The sequence below is a fragment of the Buteo buteo genome, chromosome 8 (genome assembly GCF_964188355.1).
Source record: "Buteo buteo chromosome 8, bButBut1.hap1.1, whole genome shotgun sequence".
Taxonomy (NCBI): domain Eukaryota; kingdom Metazoa; phylum Chordata; class Aves; order Accipitriformes; family Accipitridae; genus Buteo; species Buteo buteo.
Window position 1 is genome coordinate 1923381 of NC_134178.1, and position 14285 is coordinate 1937665.

General features: G+C 39.0%; 1 protein-coding gene across 8 annotated transcripts in view; it reads left to right on the forward strand.

The window, feature by feature from the left end:
* Nucleotides 1-14285, forward strand: part of CNKSR2 (connector enhancer of kinase suppressor of Ras 2) — a 214947-nt gene that overhangs the window by 159581 nt on the left and 41081 nt on the right. For all 8 annotated transcript variants that reach the window (XM_075033423.1, XM_075033426.1, XM_075033427.1 and 5 more), the window contains 3 exons: nt 1921-1992; nt 8211-8278; nt 13510-13610. In XM_075033423.1, the coding sequence (XP_074889524.1) occupies nt 1921-1992; nt 8211-8278; nt 13510-13610 (241 nt within the window). The remainder of the gene's footprint in view (nt 1-1920; nt 1993-8210; nt 8279-13509; nt 13611-14285) is intronic.

Consider the following 14285-nt stretch of genomic DNA (forward strand, 5'->3'; position numbering starts at 1 on the left):
GTATCTGTCCTGAGGCAGAGTAAAAAAAGAGAATGACAGTGATTTGCTGTATTTTTGAGGTATGACCTAAAGGTTTCAAATAACTTTTCTTCTCACCTAGCTGTGTGTGCTGCAGTCTAGATTTGTGCCATTGCATAAATCCATTTCTTATTTAGATGCAAATTCCAGCATGTATAGCAATGTGACAGGTGCATACTCCCACAGAGGTATTTTTAGAGTCATTATTCTTGAAAACTTTTTGCCTTGCCTTCTAATGGTTTTTACTGTTCTTTTAAGTTTATCAAGACTGTGGAATCACTGAAATTTGTACAGAAAAGCAATTGCAAAAGTAAAATGGCATGATTTGTAGTACATACAGTTCTAAAGAAGACACTGACCTTGTATCAGTTGGTCTACATATCTCTTCAGGATGAACTCTACTCTTCATGATGGTCTCAAAGGGCAGAAAATGAAAACTGCATTTTAAAAAAAAAAACACGCACATCAGCTTGGGCTTATTGTCCTGTGTGCTTGGGCTACATTGCTGAAGTGCTTCATTTTTTCTTTTTTTGTTGGGGCAGCAGCATTTCTCATTTCTCAGAATTGCACCCTGCTTAAATTTTTTTTTTTTACCTGATTTGGTATCTGCTGTGGCTATTGAAGTTCCTTGCTTGGGTGGCAGATAAAGAAAAAAACCTCTAAGAATCCAGACGACAGATGCTGTAAGAATTTTAAGAAGTCAAGTTTTGGGTCTCAGTAACTTGATGATGTCTTTCTAAACTGAGCAGATGTCACTGTACATCTGCTTTCACTTGCATAACATTGTGTCATGCTCTAATGCATTAGAGGAATTCTTTTTGTCTCAAATTTACATTACATTCACTAGCAATAACTTTCCTGGATATCAATTTCATATCCTTGTTTTCTTAAAACCTATTTTCATATGTTTACATATATGTACACACACAGACATATATGTTGAAAATTGCAAGCATGATACACATGAAGAACATCATTACCATTTTTCTGAGACACAATGGGTTAGAGAGTGAAAATTATTTTATTATCTTTTATATATATATAAAATGCATTCTGTCTCAGAAAAGTGATGATGATCTTCATGTATCACATTTGCAGTTTTCCTTATTTTCTTTGGGAGTGTTATGCATTTTTTGTTCTTATTTTAAGAGAGACCTTCAGGCTATCCTCAAAAATGATTCTTCTGTACTGTAAATTATTAATTACTTTCAGAAGCATTTTCTGGATCTTCAAGTACTTCACCATAAATCTTTATCCAACATAGTTAAAAAATTCTTTCTAGTAATTTATTTCATATTATGTATGAAATGCAGTAATTCTCTCAGCCCAGTCATGTTGATTACTTTGGTGGAAAGAAAAGATGAGATGTAATTGCCCATTGCTTCGAATGCCCTCAAGAACACAGTGCTGATTTATAACAGCTTTTCAGAAGTCAATCAGCACATCACATTTTTCTGTTTGAAACGCAGCCATTAGAGCTAAAGGTCATTGGGATGTGAGAAATCAGGATTGAGAGTTTTTCTGTTGTATCGAATAAATCGTTCAGTCAATTTTCTGTTCAGAAAAAATTGACACCTATAGGTATATCAGCAAAATTACCTGATACGTAAAATTATATCCTTAACTGGTTAACTTTATCCAAATATAGTACGCTGCAGGTGATTGTTGAACAGTAGTTACACATATGAATTAAGCATTATTTAGAAAGGGGTAGTTGAAGAGTACTTTAATTGGTGAAATCTGGCACAATCCTAAAAGTTGCATGTTTATAGACTGCTCAGGGGCATCCAACAACTCAGGAACTCTGAACTCATCTCATTGCTTGGTGACTAGACTATCTTACATTTTGTTAAAAAGAGAGTTGTGACATTGCATTTTTATAATTGTGTTTTTCCTCTACAGTGCATTCAAAGCCTGCCATCCTAAGATCAAAAGTTTTTATTTTGCTGCTGAACATCTAGATGATATGAACAGGTAAGGATATCTTGCAAAGTTCAAGGAACGATTCCTTAAGTGTACCACTTCTTGAAGCTAGTAATAATACAGTGATAATAAATTATGTGTTAATCTAAAAGGTTAAGTTTAATAGCTGAGAAAATAAGTGCAGAATAGCATTGTTTCTGAGTGGCTGCATATGCTAAATCTTCAATTCATGCAAAAACCCCTTTTTCTGAAACAAAGGTTTGACGGTTTTTAGAAACGAGATTCCCTCTTTGTAAAAAGAAATAAGTACAGTATATGCAACAACATCCAAACACAATTTGGGAATTCCAAGTTTCTGCTTTTGGCTGTGCAGCACCTGCAAAGGTGCAATATCTCCAAATCTGCTTCCTAACATACTCCCAAAGTATGTGATGCTTGCTCTGGGGATGCTTCAATTTCTGGCCCTGGAGGGAATGAGAACTTGGAGAAAGATATAAAGCAGTCACTGATTTTTCCTCTGCCAGTCTTGAAAAAGGAGGTGGAGATTACAAGGAATTAATTTTGCTGTTTCTCTCTACTGCCATGAATTTAACCTGCACATTGAAGTGAAATTTTGGTTGTATTGAATTTAGTGGGGAAAATTTCAGCAACTCAAAAAGAACAAGGACTTAAGTCTTAGTTCTTTGGGTATTGAGTTTTACTGTATCTATTTTAAGCCACTTGTGCATTTTTTTTCAGAAAAATGATTGAGACTTCAGCACAAAATAAACATAGTTCCTCTTAATTCATTTGAATGTTAAATTGAACATCGATCTCATCTATTCAAATACTTGGGGTTTTATTTCATTTATCTTCACAACGTAAACTGAAATTAATTCAGTTCAAAATAATACACCATTTTCATCATATGACAGAGGACACAAACAAAAATCTACTATTGCAACCTGAGAATTGTTCTATCTTAGATAATGTCTGTGGACATCCTTGCTGAGCAAAATTGCTTTTAAAACAGAGGAAAAAGGAGATAAAACTCAAGCCAATAAAACTGTTAGTAAGTGCTATAATCATGGTTTAATCTCTCCTGTGTGTACTAGATTCAGCTACCTGGCAGAGCACCTTCAGGGTACTGCCAGTTCTTTACTGATAATATTTGACTAGAAAGGTATGCCGATACTATACTATGCTTGCTTTCATTTAGAAATAGCTGTCTGTTAAACATTTTTTGAAAAGTTCATGCATGACTAAAGCTCACTTCAAAAGTCTCCCCTCAGTTAGAAAACTTAAAACCTGTTTATTTGCTTGTAAAATTTTAGGCTTGCCTTTCCTTGATAATTCTGTCAAGCCAGTCACTCAAAAAGCAGTTTGCTGCACAGTAAACAGAATAATGGCATGGTCTATTCAGCATATCCTGAACTACAGCAGTAGATAAATCATTTCTGTCAGCAGGTCCTCAGTCAGTATGACAAGGCACCTTGTTTTAAGGATAAAAATTTATATAACTGTTCAGTGATCAGAAAGCAGTAGCAAATATGCATCAGTTCTTTACAAATATATTGCACAGTCTAAAACCCAAGGACTAAAAGGTGTTTAAATTCCTCGCACAAATAGTCTTTTAATCATATTTTGAAATAAGTGCTAATTAATTCATTTAGAATGAGCTTGACCAAATTTTGATCTGAGTTACACACATATAAATTTAAAGCACCTCAGTCAAGGTCTATGGAATTACTTGAAATTCTTACATCTGAGTTGCCATCAGAGTCTCACCAAATAATTTTATTTTTTCTCTTTGTTTAATGTATTAGAAAAAGTAGTTCACTTTCACAAACATTGAATTAACTCAGTATATTGGGAAAAAAAATTGTGGGTTACTGAAAAATAATCTTTCAAATGCAGAGATTTTAGAGAGAGAGAGAGAGAGAGATATTCCTGTCTAAAAGCATTTTGTAGCCTAGCTGAAGTCAAACACAGTATCAAGTTATTAAGTTAAATTAAGACCTGTTTTGATCGATTTCTGTTCTTTTTCTTTGTCAGGTTTCTGACATACACTTTAATTATGTATCATGTAGTCATTTCAGTTCTGTTTATATTTGAAGCAAAAGAAGCAAAAGTAGAAAACTGCTAATACATAGGCTAACTGAAAGTTCAAAATGGTTCAATTCCTTCATCCCTGGTATAAAATGATTTAGTTGGTTTTTAAAAAAAAACATACGCTGGATATGAAGGTTTTGTTTGTGTGTATCTACTCACACAAAATGGGTATTTTCGTCTCAGGTAACTCTGTCACTATTCAAATTTTCTTACTACTTTTATGACTGTGCCACACTGTTATGCTGGTAAGGAGTCTGGAGAACTATGATCACTGAACTTTATTGTTTTGCCGTCTGAAGTTCCTTTCATCTACGTGGTTGCACCAGCAAAAGTGTTCTTTCTACCAATATAACGTGCTTAGTCTGGGCGAGAAGGAGGAGAGAATACCCTTTATTGCTGCAAAGTACTGTTTTGCTAGTGTAAGCATATAGTCATAGAAACATCATGCTTGGAAATGCATTGTTCTTCCCATTCCACGAAAATTTTCTGATGTAGAAGGCAGTCCATATATTTCTACTTGACGATACTGTATGTGACTTTATTTTGATTTTCCTTGGTGACTGTGCCTGCTGCTTTATGGACTAACTGTTCTTTACTCAAAAATCCTGATCATCAGCTCAGAGGCAAATGCATCCTTTTCAGCGTTGGCCAGCTTAAGTACTTAAAATACTCTTATTCTTCCTTTTTATTCCAAACTGTCCATTTTTTTAGGTGATGACATATATGGCTGCCATAATTATATCTTCCAGGCAGGGAAATACAGCCAGTAACTTCATGTGGAATATTTGTCGGAGAACGTCCCTGACCTGCTGTCACTGAGCTGTCCTCTTTTTGTGACACTGAGTATTGACATTTATAAGAGTTTTCTTCCTTAGACTAGCTCTATGATCAAGAGGAAAGATGACAAGTCACCTTGTAGTATTAGCGCATGAGAATGTCTCTGGAAGTTTTCAGTGAAGGCGGCCTCCAAAAATTCTCCTGCATCGTCTACAGGCTTCTTCATTCCGGTTAAACTGTGGTTGGGTACTTACAGACACCGTAAGGTATCCACAGTCCCATATAGCAAGTTTGTTCTATAGCCTCGAGCTTTATGATTAAGGGCAATTTGACACCCTGCTTTGACTACAAGCATTGCATCTATCTGGAGTGTGAGATAAGATAGAAAAATGTTTCCTACTATCCTGTGAGAGTGCCACTACTGTGCATTCTTCTTTACAGAAGTTACAGGTCTACAGAAAGATTGGGGTTTTTTTAATTCTGTTCTGTGTCATAAGATTGTTTTAATTAAATACTGACAAGAAATGTATGTGCTATTCTTAAAAAGAAAAAAAAAAACAAAAGAAAACCTAGATGACTGCTGTGACATGTGGGTGCTACTGCATTTATTGTCATACCTAACAAATAGATTTTATAATTCTCACAAGAAAATTAAAGCTGCATTAGCAGTAAGGAAGGAATATTTTCTTGGCCTCTTTCCCTCTGAAAGTTTCAGTGGCTACCAGGACATAGCACACCGCAGGGAAGAAAGATTTAAATCTTCCCATGTCCTAAGGCTTTGTGTCTTTTAATATTCATAGTAAGGCATATCTATATAACTGTACACTTGGAACTTTGGTCCCCAGCGCATTGTAAAGCGGGCATGTTTTACTCCTCTCCTGTTCTGCAGGAGATCTTTACGTTTCCCTGTGATACAAGCCCAGTGCCTTGGATTTCTCGTAGGATTCCAACTTCAGTGAACCGTAACTCTAGCTGTGCTTTATTAAATTAATATTAATTCTCTAACCATACACATTCTAACCATATCTGAAGAACCTTTAGCAGCCGCGTATCAGAAACTTTGCAGAAGAAGTCAGTACCATTCTTCTGGTTTCTAAACTAGCAAACCACTCAGAAAAAGCTATGGTTGTTAACGGCTTACAACCACATCAGTACCTTCGCATTCACCCCGCAGGCATTGCAGGTGACATTCCAAACCATGACACAGATCGTGACCTGCAGAAAATCATGCAACGTGAAGTCAGTTTGCTGTCTCTCTCTCAGACTGGTATACATTTCCTGGGTTCTTATTAGATTATACTTTTCAGGAAATAACATTTTTCTGGAAACAATCATCCACCATAGCTGTAAGCAGTATCAGCTGACTGTCAGTTAAGTGGTTGATGATATAACTGGTCACCTCGCTCTCACGCACACTTAACACAAAATGCTATCTCCTATTTGGGACAGACCGAAGTTTGCCGCAGGAGGACCTTTATAGGTGTGCCATCTAATGCTCTGTGGTCGGCAGCCCTAGCCAGAGGGGTTCGGGAGGGTGCTGTTCGCTGCTGAAGGGGGTGAGCCATGACCTGAACTGGGAACGTGAATAGGTGAAACCCAAAATAGGTGAGAGGCAAGCAAAGGGCCGCTTCCACTGTCTGCCGTGCCATTTGACGGAGCAGGCGCTTGTCTTCTCGCACCGCTTTACCCCCGGGACACAGGCAAGTCCATGGCCTTTGCTGGTCCCGCGGCAGCACGGGGCTGGAGCGCTCCAAGTGAGGTTCCTGCCACGGTGCCGCTGATTTGGGCTGGCAGAGCTGTCGAGACAGCTGAGCTTTACTCCCCAAAGAGTGTCTTTGCATATCAGGAATGTGAACCTAGAAGACAGCTTTGCAGTGGGTCACCTTTCTGCGGTGAAGATGTGAAATTACTGTCTGAGACATGATTCGTTGGATTTCTGTTCCTATGTGCCAGTTATTTTTATAAGCGTATGGCACTTCCTAACAATTACAGCTGAAATTTTGAGTCTGTTCTTCAGCTTCCCTATTCTTCTGGCAGAAATTTTGATTGTATGCTGACATGGGAGTATTCTGTAATCACTTCAGGAGTGAATCTCTAGCTTCCTTCCCAATGTGCGACGATTTATGGACCATTAACATGATTTATAGATCATACATGTGGTCAGTGTTTGTGGAAGGAGAGTGACAGGAGTTAATGTCGAGGGGAGCAACTGCATTTTATGATCTGATACCTGCTTATCCTGCACTGAAATGTCTTGAAGGCCGGCATGCAGAAGTGATTACGAAGGTGTATCCCCTGCTGAGACAATACTACGTCCTGTTTCTGTGCTTACAGTATGCAAATAAAACCCATCGGGCACGGTTTTCTGCAGCAGGGGTTTCACGTTCCTGAAGAAAACACAAACCTGACTTCAGTTGTCCGTCTGTGTACCCGAGCAGTAAAATCACAAGCCAGTAGGTTGGCCAACCAGCCTGTCAAATCCTGACTGTGGGGTGACTGGAGCAAGTAATTCCAGGTTTACCATGGAATGGACAACCACGGGAGATTGTCGTGGTGGTTTAAAGCCTCATTGATGGAGGACCTGATTTAGTGTAAACATTTGGCTAATGAATACACCGAGAGCCCCATGGGGGAAGAGGGCAGGTTGAAGCAGTGCAGCTGAGTGTATGCTTGGCAATGACAGCCCTGCTAGAAGAGAATAGCAATAGTTTGGTTTGGGTTTTTTTTTTTCATTTGTGCAGCTTATGGAAGCATTTTTTCGCATCTAAGTTGAGGTTAAAGCTTAAAGCCTTAGATGTGAATTGCATTGAGGCAACTGTCTTTTCTCTCCCTGCTTCTCTGACACGAACACAAAAGTCAATTCTGATATGCCTCCATCTCTTTGTACTTGGCACTGTAGGTAAGCTCTAAAACACGTAATGGCATAATTAAACCTCACTGTCTGTTTGGGAGTGAACCTGTTCTTTTTATTGCTGGTTTCTGCTCTGTTCCTCTGCTAAGTTGCCAATTCAGGCCTTAAAATATTGCTTAAATCTCTGAAAAGTGGTGTTTATTCTTAAGACATCAGAACAGCAGGAGTATTGGTGTGATGCCATATCTGTGAGCAGCAGACTTAATAGTCGTTTGATTATCTCTAAATCCTTTATTTTACAGATGTTTGACATCATACACGGTTCTCCATTTGAAATAAAATCTTTGCTGTGAAAACAATTTGTTCAACAGCAAATTCATAGATCTTTGGAGACTCCCTGAGTAAGAGTATCAAAGAAAACAGCTGTCTAATATGAAAAATAACATTGTCCTGAATCTCCTTCAGGTGGTCCTAACTTTGTTTTTTGTAGAAATGAACCCAAAAATTACAAGGCTGCATCGGTATCACTGCTTTTTTAATATTATTTCAGATGGCTAAACAGAATTAACATGCTTGCTGCTGGCTATGCAGAAAGAGAGAGGATCAAACAAGAGCAAGGTAATGTGTTGTTATTTTGGTTTCTTCTGTCAGCTCTTATCACAAGTTCATCTGTTCTTTTTTCCCTGCTGTGTATCAGGCCTCATTCTCGTCATCCGAAAGCAATTCACATATCGGTATCACTGTTGTTGCTTTAGAGAATTCCTTCTCTCTCAGGGGTTTTGATTAGCTCCTGCAGATTCTGGTCCACAGACACTGGATTATTTCCGAGAAGGCCACAGAAGGTAGCTAAAAGCAGCAAATGTACTGCCAGTAAGCTCCGGTGTGTGATACTAAGGAGTCTGTGTCCCCTATTAGAAGAAACTTAAGAATCTGCAGACTAAAAAATTTTTTCAGCATTGCATTTGGTGTTCGAATTCACAGGGGGCAGGAATGCATGAAATTGGTCTCAGGAACAAAACCATTCTTCTAAAGCCTGTTGGCATAATTGGATTTCCCCTAAAGACTTCAAGGCCATTTTAATTTTCTGTGATTTCTACTATTTTTGCTATATTGAGGTGTGTGCTAAGGCCCTGTTGCAGGTTTACAGCATTTTACAGCTGTTTATTTTTAATGTCTAATATTTCATGGGTTTAAAAAAGCAGCATATATAAAATAATAAGTCAGTTTGCTTTAGTTTGCTGCAGTAGAAAGCCTGTTTGCAGACAGGAGGAAGGAAGGGTCAGTCCTCAGTTGTGTTGGGGAGGTTGTTTCCTAGAATTGCCAGTGACCTGGATCCATAGAAGCGTTCCTGTCCAACTAGCTGTTTTGGCAAGCAGCTGGCTTTTGAATCCGTGCTCTTTTTTACAGATGTACCTGGCAGCAGGCACCAGAAAATTGCAGTGATCATGATGATCCAGAGCTTATCCAGATGCCTGTCTGCCTGCTGCCCACAGAGCCAAAACCTCACTTTTTAATTCTGTGGCTCTGCAGCCTTCATCAGTAAGGTTCTATCTTTCAGCCCAAAAAGCTTATAGCTCGGAGCTGCAGCAGCAATGTGTTTAATCTAGTCTTTTCTTTACAAAGACTACAGTTCTAACCATTTTTCAGGGAGAGTTGTGTTCAAAAGCCTATCACTAGGCTTCCCAATTTGCCACATGGTGTCCTTCTTGCCCCCCAAAGTCAAGATTCTGTACCAACCTACGTGACAGCAGCCTTCGCCCTGACCTTCTGGTCTGATACCGTCAGGAGGAAGATGCGCGTGGTCTGTCTCTGCAACGTGTTGCTGCCGTGCCATTTTCCTGGGAGGCACTGTGCAAAAAAAACTCCTTTCCCCGGTGAGAAGCAAGGGTTACTTTGGCAGCCAGGTAGAAACATCAAGAGAGTAGGATATTCTGTAGTGGTAGAAGATTAAAAGACAGCATCCAAAAATTATGTCTGCCGTGATTCATACCCAGATGGCCTCACCACAGAGCATCCTAGAGGGATCAGCCTGGGGTCGAAGAGCAGTGGCTTACAGCATACTGCTGTAATTCGGCGGCAGCAGCGCACGTGGGAAGGTTTTTGGGTTCTGTCGTTCTCGCACGTAACTAGGTTGTACCTGCTGTTGCCTCCTTTCTAACCATGTCTTCCAGTAAGTGCAGCTGCTTATCCTGGAAGTGCTGCCCACACCCTGTTTTAGTCTGGTACGGTCCTTGGCACGTCCCGTCATTCCTAACGCCAGGCCCTCCGCGTTCGCACAGCCCGGGATAGCGGCACCGAGCTCAGCGTTCCTCCAGTCGTGTTCTCAGTGCCACGCCAGACTGCAGAATCAGTGTGGGAATCCGTGCTCCCCAGGCACCACTACGATAACCAGTTTGGAGGGACTCATATACCATCTGTTGCTGCTTGAAGAGGCTGCGAACAAACTCTGAATCTTGGAGTCTTCTAGGAAATCCTCTGTGTTAGCATTCAAAGCCAAATTCAAACTTTTATTGACAGCAGGTTGGCACTAGAATAGCAATTACGTGTGGGACAGTGAGGGAAAAGGTGTATGAACAGTTATGCTAAAGCTGTCCAAGTGCACAATTGCAGACATCATACACCTTTCAAAATCCAGATGGATGTGGAGAAATATTTTTGCTACCAAGCAATCACTGAGTAATAAAATAGCAGATGATCCAGCTCCTAGACATGAGATCATGTGCATTCAGGCCTCGTGTTACCTATTATTAAAATGTCTGCCTATTGAAAATAATCAGCGAGACCCCACTTACTATGGAAATTATATCCCAGGCACTGACGGAGCTCTTTATTACTGCTCTAATGCCATTCACTCAAATTGATGTATCATATACAGATAGGTAAAACTATATCCTCTTTGTGTTGCTTAGTTGTGGTCAGTGTGGGAATCAGTATCACGTTCCCCCTCGCTGCCGTACAGTGTTTTTATGCCTCTGGTGATTATCCTTGGCTCCCAGCACAAGGGCTATTAGACAGCTCAGTAGTGTCCCTAATTAGCAGACGCATCAAGTTAGCAAAGTAAAACCTCTCTATCACTTCAAGCATTTTTGCAATTACAAAAACCGTGAAGCTGGAATTTTCTATATTCAGTGACGGTACCAATTGACGTTGCTGTTCAGTTCAGCCCTTTGCAGCAAAGCTCCATAATAACTCTGAAACAATTCAACAGTAGTTGTCAAACCTGTTTCAATTAGGAGTTGAATGGTTCTGAATCTAAAGTGCATAAATATATTTCAAGTGCTTCAGAGATGCACGAATCACTGAATTGTGGGTGTACTGCTGAATAAAACTGTTCTGTACAGAATGTGACATTTTATAAAAATACCATCAACTTTCCACATTAAATGCAATGACTGTTAGCAATATGGCAAGGGACTTCCTTGGATGGAGAAGTTATATCCTTTCCAGTCATATAAAATCAGAGAAAAAATACTAGCTTATATAAATAGAAAATATTTAATCGGCAAATGGCAGGTCACTGTTAGTTTATAAATAATATATGCAGTCTATTGCTTATTCAGAAAGCTTTCAAGATATGCCTGGTGCATTGAGCTTGTCTGTCACTGAATCGGACAAAATCTGCAGAGAGAAATACAGCAACTTTTTGATAGCATTATACACGTTTTAGGTAAACTCTAAGAAGTTGGTTGCCAAAAGCAGACCATTTTTAAAACTTGGTGGGAGGCTATTTTCATACATTTCACCTGGAAGCTGACCCCTGTGACTTGCAGAATTTTTCTAGACAAGCTGTAGGTTGCCAACAGAATTCCCTGTCTGAGGTAAGGTGCGCAAAAGCGTCATCATACAGTGGTTTATTGTATGTGGATTTGACAGCAAGAACACCTTTGTATTTTTAGCCAAAATTGGAACCTGCACTGAGGCTGCTAAATTTTACTTTCAGAATAAACAGTTGAGCTCCACGTCTGCAGAAATGTCACTGAGTGATGCAGTTCTGACAGGCGTCTCGCCACACGTCGCGCCATTCGGCTTTGCTGTAATAGGAACAAACGTGCCTATATGCCAATATTTTCAGGTGGTTTGAGTTGCTGGAAACAAGTTTTCTTAAAACTAGGAGTGATTTTAAAAAAGAATTTTCACCAATTTAGTCTTTTGTTCACCAAAAACTAATTATCTGCAGATTTCTAGAGACGAAACTCTTTGGAATTTTTTTATTTCATAGTCATGAAAACTTTATTTATTCTCTTTGTTTATTATGCTGTTTAAAGATAATCTCTCAGCTATAAGCTTGCAGTAAGCAAATTAAGAGACTCAGAGTTAAAACAGAGTTGTTTCTGCTTCGACAAATTAAATAGACAAATAAGGCTGTCCCCACCATTACTACAATCTAAAAATACAGAAGATTTTAGGGACAGCTGTTTCAAGATGGTGTCATTTAAAGGTAAGGTTTTGTTTTAAATCTTGAAGAAGATTAGGTACAGTAGATCATTAATCATACAATACAATAATCATCATAGTAACAAAAAATCATTAAAGCCAAAATTACGTGTTGTGCCAGCTTGGAATTTTGGTTTAGATCATTTATGAAGCAGCAATAAATCTTTTTCTCCTCATCTATCAAAGAGAAAGTAGTAAGTCGTGCAGTTCACTGAGCGCTTACTAGGCAAAGTGAAAATTGTCTGTGAATAGTCTGAGCTAAAGTGTCCTGTTGTACGATGATTTACCCAAATACTAGAAGGTAATACAGTCAGAAACAAAGTGCCAACAGGAATGTTTGCATAAGCCTTACAATGGGTAGAAATGTTACAGTTATCCATGTTGAGTTGAGTCAGCAGTTAAGTGGTTTTCTTTTGTAAGGAATATTAAGGTCCAGTATCCATTTAGTTAGATGCTGTTCTGCTTCAAAAATATTTGCAACCAAATAACTATAAAGTCCCACGTGGTACATTCTGCCATGTGTTTTCCCCTTTGACCAAGGTACCAAACATATGAAATGGGCTTGGCCAAGACTTGGTTTCCTGACAAAATGAAACCTTGTAGCCCATTAAATTTAGCCCACCAGATCTGCATCCTTTGTACTTTCTCATCCGTCTTTTGGAACTCTGTGCTTAAATGTCATTGTCATATTTTTTCTTACCATATCACCTTTATGTTCTTGCATGGGTAACAGGGCAGCAGCTGTTTTATGAAGCAGATACATGAGATAAAGTTCTTCTGTCTTATCTTAAATGCAGCTCTTTGTTATTAGAGATTGAATTGAAAAGCTCGGGTAACTGGTAGTTTACAATGGAGAGAATGGGTAGAGAAATAGCATTAATTAGTCACGTGTGCAATAACCCCTACTTGTTTGATTTGCCAGTTGGTGTTAATTACATTTGTTAATGTTATTTGCAGTCAACAAGACTTTAACAAGTTACATTTTTCATCTTTTCTGTTTGAAAAATACTTCCAGTATTTTCTAGCTGATATACGTCCAATCATAATTATTTTTACGGCTGTATAAGTACTTGAAAACCTGATACTTGTATTAGGCGTATTCTGTATGCATGTAGTATTTATAAAGCGTGTACAAGAGTTAAATTTGTGGCTCATTTGCAGGTTGTTGTTTAATATCTCTGCAATGGGGCATTAGGCTTAGTATACCCCATAACGTTCTGAATTTTCCCTCTTTAGATTAAAACAATTCCAAGTTACAGCAGCTAACATTTCCAGAGTCAGCATTTGCTAGAATTTAACTCTTGGTAATACCAAGGATGGAGTTTCCAGTTGCTTTTTGTGAAAGCATGTCTCTGATATACAAGTGTATCAGAATGTGTTGGTAGTTTTTGATCTGATCTGTATGTAACTTGCAGATTACTGGAGTGAGAGTGATAAGGAGGAAGCTGACACTCCATCAACACCCAAACAAGACAGCCCACCACCCCCGTACGACACGTACCCACGGCCTCCTTCGGTAAGTCGCCTGCAACTGTCTACAGAAATGACAACGTAAAGCGTCACTTTTACCTACTCTCCTGCTTCAAAGCACGTGCATGCGCACATTATGGCACTCCCCGCTATATTTTTGAGTCAGTACTTGACTTAAGGCATTTGTTAAGTAACGTGCAGCGCTAACTTCAACACCCATCATGGCTGTTTTCACTGGTTTGTAGAGAACACGGATTTATCATCCCACTCACTGTGCAAAATAGATTAAGTTACAGAATTCTTTCTTCCTGTTCTTCATTCATGATGGACCACTACTCATCCATGCAATCCCTCACCGCCCCCTTATCGACTTCTCTGACAAAATGTTGTTACCTCAGTAACAGCACAGACTCTTCTCTAAGGCTCCAACAGTTGTGCTGTGAAGCTTTACACTTGAATTTCCAGAGAAATGCCAACGTAAAATGTTCTGTCTTATATCGCAAACAGCGATAACCAGTTGTTCGGTGGTTGTGAAAAAGTAGGTTTCTCTGTAAATTAGAACAAAAGGGGATTTGGTTTTTATTTTCTTCTTGAAGCAGCTGTTGGTATAAAACCAGAGTGTGGACTTCCAACTTATTCTGCACGGGCAATTTTAGTTTTCGTGTCCATATACTCAGACAGTGTTAACTAATGCATCTTACTTGAATATAGCTTTTAAAAT